The following is a 10,412-nucleotide window of genomic DNA, read 5'->3' on the forward strand; positions in this document are numbered from 1 at the left end:
CTCTTCTTCCTCCCCCTTTGAGCGCTCTCTCTCTCTCTCTCTCTCTCTCTCTCTCTCTCTCTCTCTCTCTCTCTCTCTCTCTCTCTCTGTGTGTGTGTGTGTGTGTGTGTGTGTGTGTGTGTGTAATTGTTTATTTAGTGTTGAGTAGGGAGCTGTGCTGCAATACTGCTCTGTGGAGATTAAAGGACAACCCACCAGTCCCTGGGATTGAACTCTGGTCTTCAGACTTAGCTACAAGCACCTTTCTTTACCTACTAAGTCACTACCCCCCATGTGCTTTCAGATTCTTTTTTTTTTTTTTTTTTTTTTTTTTGTTTTTCGAGACAGGGTTTCTCTGTGTAGCCCTGGCTGTCCTGGAACTCACTCTGTAGACCAGGCTGGCCTCGAACTCAGAAATCTGCCTGCCTCTGCCTCTCAAGTGCTGGGATTAAAGGCATGTGCCACCACTGCCCAGCTTGCTTTCAGATTCTTAAGTTATTTTTGATATTTCTATATTATGTGTAGAAGTGCCTCGCTGTATGTCTGTGTATCAGAGACATGCACAGCCTACAGAGGCTAGGAGAGGGCATCAGGCTACCTGAGACTGTACTTAAAGACGGTTATGAGCTCCGTGTGGGTCCTGGGAACTGAATCTGGGTCCTCTGGAAGAGCAGCCAGTCCTGGCCACAGAGCCATCTCTCCAGCCTTAGTTTCTGCTTGTTGATTGGATGCAGAATCATCAGTGGCCTCAAACTCTCACTGTGGCTTGCTAGCTGGGATGAAGTGGGGGCCACAATAGACCCTTTCTCTCTTCTGTCAGCGTATTTTATACAAGCAACAGGAAAGTAGCTAGAACCATTCCAAGATCAGAAAACAGTCCTGAAATATTTCAGGCTTCAAGGATTTCCAGGAGAGTACAGTAAATGTGTACAGCTACTATGAATCCTTTTATACTGTTGTGTTCACATGCGTGTCCAGTTACACTGGGACAGACTTCTTGCTAGAGACACCAGCAGGATCTATTTTTCTCTCTTTTAATTTGAAGCTGGAGAGTTGGCTCGGCAGTTAAGCACACTGACTGCTTTTCCTGAGGACCCAGGTCCAGTTCCTAGCACTCACATGGCCACTCACAACTGTCTATTCCAGTCCCAAGGGGAATTCGGGAATTCATCATCCTCTTCTGGTGGCTATGGGGAATGCACACATGTGGTTCACACACATACACACACACACACACACACACACACACACACACACACACACACGCAGACAAGCACTCATACACATAAAACAAAATCTTTTTCTTCCTACCTCACCCAGCTTTTCCCTCCCTGACTTCGTAGCTGAGCTCCCACCAGAACAGTTCTAGGCAGCTTCTTTGGGTAAAAAGAAAGGGGTGGGGGGCTGGAGAGATGGCTCCGCGATCCTGAGTTCAATTCCCAGCAACCACATGATGGCTCACAACCATCTGTAATGGGATCCAGCGCCCTCTTCTGGTGTGTCTGAAGACAGCTACAGTGTACTCATATATTGCCGAGAGCCAACCTTACTCTATTTTGAAAGAACAGTTTTAGATTTTGTTTTTCCTCAGTTATCAACTCCTGAGAAAGCAGGTGGCCAGAAGGGGTCCCCTAGAAATATTCCCCATCATGCCTTGTTGGTTCTCAATTTTCTAAATCTGAACACTCATGGCAAGTCTGTTGCTGATTGCCCCTGGCACCCTGAGACCAATAAAAACTATGCCACAGTTATGTGGAAAGACCCTCTTATCTTTAAATGGAATGGACCAGACCCAGTTCTCATATGGAGCTGAGGATAGATATGTCTGTTTGATACCAAAGAAGGTGAGGCTAGATGGCTGCCAGAAAGATTAGTGAAACAAACAGATACCTCCACAAAGAATGACCAAGATCAGAGAGAGATTAGAATGGCAAAAGAAACATCGAGAACAAGAGGAGGAGTGGCTTAAAAATTGGTTCTCTGCCTCGACCCTTCTCCCTTCCATCCTGGGTCTTGTAGTCAGTCTCCTCCTTTTGGCTTTCGGCCCTTGGACCTTTAACAGACTCACTGGCTTTATAAACAACAAATGGACTCCTTGGCATCTAACCTCTACAAGTGCATCATCATAGTCTTGATCTGGCTGAGAGAGACTTGGTTGAGCCTTGCAATGACATAGCTCCTTTAAGAGCTGCATAGAACTCAGACCTATGCATGCTGATTCGACATGGCTCGAATACAGCGTGGGTACCTATAAGGGGTGCATGACGAGGTACAGTAGGGGAAGGACACAACTGTCTGCTTCTGAGTCCCCCAGGAAGCAAACTTGATTTGCATAGGGGTTGGTGTCAGTCCTCAGACCACTCATTGTGGGAATCTCCCACCAAGACAGGCTCTGCTCCTCCTCTCCAAAAGACACCAAGATCCGGCCAAGATGTGGGAAGAACAATCCTCTGCTCCCCACTAGAGGAACCAGGTCAATGCTTCCCCCCTCTGGTTAATGCCCAATCATTCATCGATGAGACCCATAGGTGTCTGCCTTCTCACCAACCTCATGCAGACTAAATAAAAAGGGGGGAGATGCGGGTAGCCAACCTTACTCCATTTTGAAAGAATAGTTTTAGGTTTTGTTTTTCCTCAGCTATCGACTCCTGAGAAAGCAGGTGGCCAATGGTTGTTGTGCCCTAAGGAAAAAGTGGTTGCTGTGCCATGAGCCAGATAAAAACATTGGGGCTGCAAGATATCTGCCGTGGCAGAACGCCCAGCTTCTGTGAAATTCCCCCAAACACATTATCCCCTTCCCTGCCTGTATAAATTGCCTGAGAAAATACAGCTCAACAGACCTTGATCAGAAAATTTGTCTTGGTCCTGTTCTTCAGGTCTCCTGTCCCTTCCATTCTCTCCCCCTTTCTCTTAGGATGCCCTGTTGAGGACCCCGCAGGCCAGGGCAATATATAAAATAAATAAAATATTGAAAAGCAAGACATCCCCCTAAAAAAGAAAGGGGTGAATTGCTCATGTCTGTGTACAATTGATCCAAAGTTGCTCAGAACTGAACCATGTCCAATTTCTTCTCTTCCAGGTAAGCCCTTTTACCAGTCACCTGTAAAAATTGATATTCCTGGTCAAACAAAACGCTTCATCAAGCAGGCAGGGCTTGAGGGTGATTTTTACTAAGAGCAAACCACTCCATGACATTTCTTCTGAATACACAGAATTCTTTCTAAATTTATATCCCTAGCAATATTAAGACAGTATTTGTCTCTAACGTGGTCTTTACTGTGTCGTTGGCTAGCTCATCAGACTCTGCTGTGGAGCTCTGCACATTTGTACAGAGCCTCTCTGAAGTCAGTAACGACAGGGGCTGGAGTTCTCTCATACAGAGGAATCGGAGAAACAAGGACAGAAGGATGACAGGCTGAGTGCTGCCCCAACAGCAGCATTGTGCAGTCACAGCCTCCCTGTGTTACTAAGCAACAAACAGCTGACCTCCAGAGATTCTCTCTCCTCAGATGTAGCTTCAAAAGGACAAGAGGAAAGTTTGCCTTTTTGGCTTCCTTCCTGGAAAGATGCAAGGTGCTTTAATAGGCTCCTGGGTAAGAGTTAATCCTGACCCTCTGGCCAGCATGAAATCTTTCTGAGTCATGCTGATGAAAAGAGGTATCACCCCATATCCAGGCAGGCAGAGGTCTTAGCTGCCCTCTCCTCCTCCAGGAGGTCTCCATACCTCTGAAGGCTGCATTGCTTCCTGCTCTCCTCCTAACCAGTTGAACCTCTTAGTCTTCTAGCATCCAGTTTTTCACTGGTCCTCCCAGGCTCTGCCAAAACTTTGAGACTAAGTACTGTCTAGTTTGGGAACATCGGGGAATTATTTTTTGTGGTTTTGTCTATTTTCTGGGCCCATCCCCATGCCTGGAGCACAGTGAATACTACTGAAGTAAAATATTGTTAAATTAAACTGTGTAAAGAGCAAGGGGTGTCTACAAACAGTACAGGAACAGGTTGATTAGCTATGGTGCAAATCTTCAGTGAGGTAGAAAGAGATGTCAAGGAGTCTGTTGCTGTCGCTGAAGGCCAGCCTCCAGCCAGCTCCCTCTGTTTCTCCGATTCCTCTGTATGAGAGAACTCCAGCCCCTGTCGTTACTGACTTCAGAGAGGCTCTGTACAAATGTGCAGAGCTCCACAGCAGAGTCTGATGAGCTAGCCAACGACTATGATTATGGGGACTTTGATCTTCAGGAGGACTCAACACAAAAGGTCTGGACCATAGGAGTTACCTGACATGATTGCTCAGGAGTGTCCACCTAATGATATTTACACAGAGCAGCCCTTCCATAGGAGCTTTCTTTTTAAAATATATTTTGTCATTTTACATGCATGAGTGTTTTGTCTACGTATGTCTGTGCACCATAGGTGTGTCTGGTATCCAAGGGAGCCAGAAGATGAGATGATATCAGATTTCCTAGAACTATAATTATAAATGATTGTGAACTGTCATCTGGATGCTAGGACTCAAACTCAGATCTTCTGAAAAAACAGACAGTGCTTTTAACTGCTAAGTCATCTCTCCAGTGCCCCTCCCAATCATCCTTATCCTCTGACCATTTCATATGTGCATATACATATATTTGGTCATTTTATTCTCTGTTACCCTCTTTAATCCCGTATGAGTACCCCTGAACCCAGTCTTAATTCCAACATGTCTCTTTCCACTTTCTTCTCTTTTTTTTTTTCTGAGACAGTCTGACACTGTAGCTCATGCCTAGCTAGCTCTCTATGTAGCCCAGTATAGCCTTGAATTCGCAGTATCCCCCCACCCCCATCCTCACCCCCATCCCCACCCTCAGACACCAAACTGCTTATATTACATGAGCCACCACGTCTAATTGACAAGTATTTATTTCTGGATTTTTGTATGTCTGTTTGTTTATCTTGTTTTGTTTTGTTTTTTTTCAAGATAGGATTTCTTTGTGTAGTCCTGGTTGTCCTGGAACTCATTTTTGTAGACCAGGCTGGCCTCAAACTCAGAGAAACACCCCTACCTCTGCCTCTCAAGTACTGGAACTAAAGGTGTGCACCTCCCAAGATCAAGCCACCTCCCAGCTTTTATTTCTGTTTTGTTTTGGTTTTGCAATACCTGTCTCTGACTTGGGTTCTCTCTTGGTTAGAGCCTCTTTGGGGAAAGCTCATGTCTTGCCAATCCAATCAAAAGAAATATTCATTGGCTTCTTGGTTCTCAGGGACTCTTGATTCAGTATTAATATTGTGAAGAGAGGAACAAAAAGTTCCCAAGGTCGCACCACCCCACTCAACAGTAGCTGACAGAAGTACGACTATATGGTGCCTTTTCCATTCCACACACACAGCACAGAAAGATCAACATGCTGAGGCCACTTGTCCCAGTGAAAGAAGGGGACAACTCTGCTAACTCCAGTCCAGGAGTATTGTTCCTCTTCAATTCTATTCTGTCATAAAATGAAGGGGGAGTTTCTGGTTTCTGGGAGGCCGGTGTGAAGATTTAAGCAGGCTTTACCATGATTCCCACTTGCCTTCTTCTAGCACAACAGTGGCTTCTACGGGCACTACCGAGGTCAAGTCAAAAGTGAAAGTGCTGGAGAATACCGTCTTGCTGCCAAGCCACCGCCTCCAGCGGTGTTCCTACAGAGATGTGAGGTACAAGGCATCCCTGAGGGCAGTGGGAAGGAAAGGACCATTCTTGCCTCTTGAGGATGCAGACCCCAAGATCACCATCTCAGCCCTTGCAGAGACAGACTGACAAACCAGTCCTCTGGAAATAGTCTAACCCTGGGACAGCAGGACTGGGACCTTGGGCCTGATATACTAGGTCTCTACCAAAAGGCTAGAGAAGAGCAGACTTTTTCTAAATGGGAGAAGGTTCCAAGCCAAAGTACGGTGGGTAGCAATGGAGAATACAGCCTTTAGAACATAGAAAGAAAACCTTGCATTTTACTGAGCTTGCCTTCATTTCAGATTCTTGGAGGCCACAAAACTCTGTCTGTCCTATTACTTGGGGACAAACAGGAAGCCTCCTCTTAGTGGCCAGGTGCTAGCCCACATATGTGACTAGGGAGGACTGGGAAGGACTGGGAGGATAGATGGCTTAGAATAACAGAACCAGGATTCAAGCGCACAGTAGGAAGATGCAGGCCCAGCCCTCCACCATTTTCATGCCCGCAGACAAAGAGAGGCTTAAATACGTACAACAGTCAGAGTCATGGCATTACAAACCATACACAAAATAGGAAAACTCGGAGTATTTGCTTACAAAACAGTAGGTATGGAGGCCTCAGGAAAAGATGTATCACAAGATTTTGTTTGTTTTGGAGAGAGGATAAGATTTGAAACAAGGTCTCATTCTGTAGCCCAGGCTGGCCTAGAACACCAACTAATCCTCCTCCTCCAACTTCTCGGATTCTAGGATTACAGCCATGAGCCATACCATCCAGCTGGTCTCACTGTTTAACATCCAAATGTCAGGCTTTGGTTGTACATGTCTTGTAATCTTAGCACTTAAGAGGCAAAGGAATTCAAGGCCAGTCTGGAGTGTTTAGCAAACTTTAGGCCAGGCAGAGCTACGTAGCAAGATGCTGTCTTGAAAAAACAGACTAGGGGCGTAGCTCAGTCGGTAGAGTGTTTGCCTAGCAAGCGTGAAGCTATGCGTTTATCCAGAGTACTGAATAAACAAAGCACATGCCTATAATTCCAGCACACTGGAAGATCATACAGTCAAAGGTTTCCTCAGTTTTATAGTGTGTTTGAGAATACATGAGATGCTGCCTCAAAACAAAACTGAACAACAAACAAACAAGCTGGCAAACGGCCTTTATTATCCCAGAAGAGCGCAAAGGGACAGGGCAGCAACATGGTTGCTGGAGTCCAGAAAAGAAAGATGTGGAGAGAGGAGCCTGAAAGAGTCAATGCTCCTGAGAGGAGACTCTTACTCAGCTAGGAGCAGAAGGGGAGAAGAAACATTTTCCTATTTATTTTCCTCTGTCTTCTCCCAGAGCATCCCAGGGGTCACAGTGGTGTCTGTACTCTGTCTGCCTTCCAAACAAGGACAGGGAGGAGGAAAGCCCAGAGAAACGCGCTCCACCCACCACAGCTTCATGCTTCCCAGCCTATTGCCAGGTCTGCCTAGATCTGCCATCTGGATTTTCAGGAATTGCTTTCTCAGGCTGACAGCAGGGTCTTGGAGGCTGCCATATTTCTGAGCATTCTTAGCATTTCCAGTTGGAAGGACTTATTGGCGATGCTTACAAAACCAGGCCCAAAACTAGCTCCAGATTGCTCACCAGCGGCCTCCTTCCTTCCTTTTGAAAGTGTGATGAAGCCAGGTGTGGTGGCACATACCGGCAATCCCAGCGCTCGCTCGGGAGGTGAAGTCAGGAAGGTCAGGAGTTCAGAGACAGCCATGCTATGTCATCTATTCCTAAGCCAAAAAGAAAGAGAGGAAAAATGAGAGACAGAGACAGTAGTACAGGGACAAAAGCAATCCAGAACCTTCCTGCTGGATTTTTACAGTAGCCCTCAGACAGTTTGCCTTCCAGAGAGCAAATATCCCACCGCTCAGGAACAGACGTATAGGACACATGTTTTGGCTGCTGATCAAAATGAAGACTTGAGACATTATCTAGTGTCAAATGCACCAAACAGCATGATCGGTACGTATTGCACTTGGCTTGAATAAATGTCAAGTCTCATGGTTCTTTCTCAGTCTAAGCCTCTCTTAATTAATAGAACTGTCCAGGAAAGGTGCAAATTTTACTTCTTAGTGGTTGAGAGGAGCAGCTTCAGCTGGCTGGTTGCAGCTATTGTTTAACAGCCTTCCCGAGACACTGCAACACTTTCCTCTGGATTAGAGCACATAAGCATTTGTGACATTTGGATATGGGAAAAACTTTTTTTTTTCTATTTTTATCTTCCTTCTGAGCCATATGGGTTTACTCTCGCCTTTACCTGCCTGACCCTTGGGAACTGTAATATCAGTGTTGGTTCCTAAAGGTAGACAAGAAGCATCACAGACTCATGGATGGAGCAGGTCGTTTGGTTGCAGTCCTTCATGCTATGTCCCTGTTCTTCCCATGGCTCCATGTGACACAGAGACTTCTCCCTCAGCATCCTACTGACTAGAGACTGTCCAGCTTCCTCAGAACTCTCAGCTCGCCCACATGTAAATTCTTGCCTCTTCCCAGTGGAAACTGACTTTCTCCCCAAGGCCTCTTAATTGAGAATCATGTCTCTAGACTCACCTGGTCAGCTATCTCAACAGAAGAGAAGCCTAAATGGTTGAGAGACAAAGACACCTTCTCGAGGGCAAGGATATCCAGAACTGCCTGGGCGGGAGAGGAAATGACTCCTTCTCACCAGGCTCCCACAGTTGTGAGAGAGTAAAACTGGAATCAGTGGGAGTCGATAGATTATCCTGTCACTGTGGGGATAATGAGTTTTCAGAGTCAGGGCTGCCTCTGACAACAGAGGCACTCATTCTAGGCTATGCATGACTCTACAGCTAAGAAAAGATGGAGAAACTTGGAGGTTAGTTGGAACTTGTTCCAGATCTCCAGATTTTATCTTTTGTGTGCGCCTATTTGTGTGCATATGTGCATACATATATGGAGGTCAGAGGTCAGCCATGAGTGCTGTTCCTCAGGACAGCTGCCCACCTTGAGACCAGGGTTTCTGACTGTGCCCTGGGGTTTGCTAATTCAGCTAAGCTGGCTGGAGTCCCCAGGGTGCTTCCTGTCTCTACACCCCAACCCTGGAGTTACAAGGGTGCACTACTACAGGACCATACCCAGCTTAGAATGTGGGTTCTGGGGGTGGACCTTAGCTCCTCAGATCTACACAGGGAGACCTTGTTTCAAAAGAAAAAAACTCACCCAGGTTGTATGGCCCACCATTATAACCCCAACACTTGGAAAGCTGAGGTAGGATTGCTACAAGTTTCAGGCTATCCTAAGCTACACAGTGAGCCAGTGAAACCCTGTCTCAACAAATCAATGACTTAAAGGGGAAAACTGCCACATAAGTATAATAATACAGTATGCAACCTCGGAGCTTGGTTTCCTTGGCTCAGTGTAATTTCCTGGAGAGTCATCCAAGTTGTTACGACTATAAATAGTTCATCTCGTCATCACTAAGTAGTGTTCTATGGTTTGGTTTGTATGGATTGGATTGTTTGAGCATTTGCTTTATTAAAGGGTATCTGAGCTGATTCCAATTTTGGCTCTTATAAATAAAGCTGCTAGGAGCATTTGTGCAGATCTCTGGGTGAACATAAGTTTTCTTTTCTCTGGGATAGATGCCCAGAAGCTCAGTTGCTGGATCATATGGTAGTTGCATGTTTAGTTTTTAAAGAAACTGCCAAGCTGTTCTCCATTGTAGCCTTGCCATTTTACAAGCCCACTAGCAGGCCATGAATGATCCAGTTTCCCTGATTTTTCACTAACATTTGACATCATGAAATCATTATTTTTAGCCATCCTGCTACATGGGTGATGAGATGCTGTTGAGCTTTTGATCTGTATTTCTCCAGCATTAATGGTGCCAAGTATCTCTTCATGTTATGTGCCATCTGTATATTCTCTTTTGTGAAATAGCTTCATGTTGTCGGTATAGCTTCTTATTGGATTGCTTGTTTTACTATTGCCATGTTATTATTTTAAAATATATTCTAGATTCTAGTCCCTTGTTGAATAGGTGGTTTGTAAGCATATTTCTCCCACTCTGTGGCTTTCTTTTCATCTTTTTCTTTTGCATTTTCATAGGCAAATCTTTTTTGGGAGACAGGGTTTCCCTGTGTAGCCCATGCTGGCCTTGAACTGGTAACAAACCTCCCTCCTCAGCCTCCTAAGTGCTGGGATTCTAGATATGGTGATCATGGCTGGCAGAGCTTTTTTTTTTTAAGATTTATTTATTTATTTTTAAAGATTATATTTATTTTTTATGTGTATTTGTGTGTGTCTGAATGATTTTATGTGCACCAAGAGTGTGCAGGGGATAGAAGAGGCCAAAAAGGTGTTCATCTCCTAGACCTGGAGTTACAAGTGGTTGTAAGCCACCTGGTGTGGATGTGGGAACTGGACCTGCATTCTCGGCAAGAGCAGTAAACAGACCTAACCACTGAGCCATCCCTCCTGTCATCTAGTCACCCAGAGCCAAACATTTTTAAGTCTTATAAGGTCTAGTTTAATTGAACTAAAAAATTTAAATATCATTTGAGGTTGACCTCAAAAATGGTCTGTAGCAAAGTGCAATCTTAAACTCTTGATCTTGCTCTTACCTCCCAAATGCTGGGATTACATCATAGCCCACTGCACCTGCTGGGATTACATCATAGCCCACTGCACCTGCTGGGATTACATCATAGCCCACTGCACCTGCTGGGATTACATCATGGCCCACTGCACCTGCTG

At 45.3% G+C, this 10,412-nt stretch overlaps 1 protein-coding gene across 1 annotated transcript in view; it reads left to right on the plus strand.

The window, feature by feature from the left end:
- The first annotated feature begins 3,473 nt into the window (after positions 1-3,473).
- CUNH3orf84 (chromosome unknown C3orf84 homolog) overlaps positions 3,474-10,412 on the plus strand; it is a 9,564-nt gene continuing 2,625 nt past the window's right edge. The window contains exons 1-2 of the mRNA XM_028756579.1: positions 3,474-3,572; positions 5,536-5,649. Coding sequence (XP_028612412.1) covers positions 3,546-3,572; positions 5,536-5,649 — 141 coding nt within the window. The 5' untranslated portion in view covers positions 3,474-3,545. The remainder of the gene's footprint in view (positions 3,573-5,535; positions 5,650-10,412) is intronic.

This window comes from Grammomys surdaster, unplaced genomic scaffold (assembly GCF_004785775.1).
Source record: "Grammomys surdaster isolate TR1022 unplaced genomic scaffold, NIH_TR_1.0 126131, whole genome shotgun sequence".
Lineage (NCBI taxonomy): Eukaryota > Metazoa > Chordata > Mammalia > Rodentia > Muridae > Grammomys > Grammomys surdaster.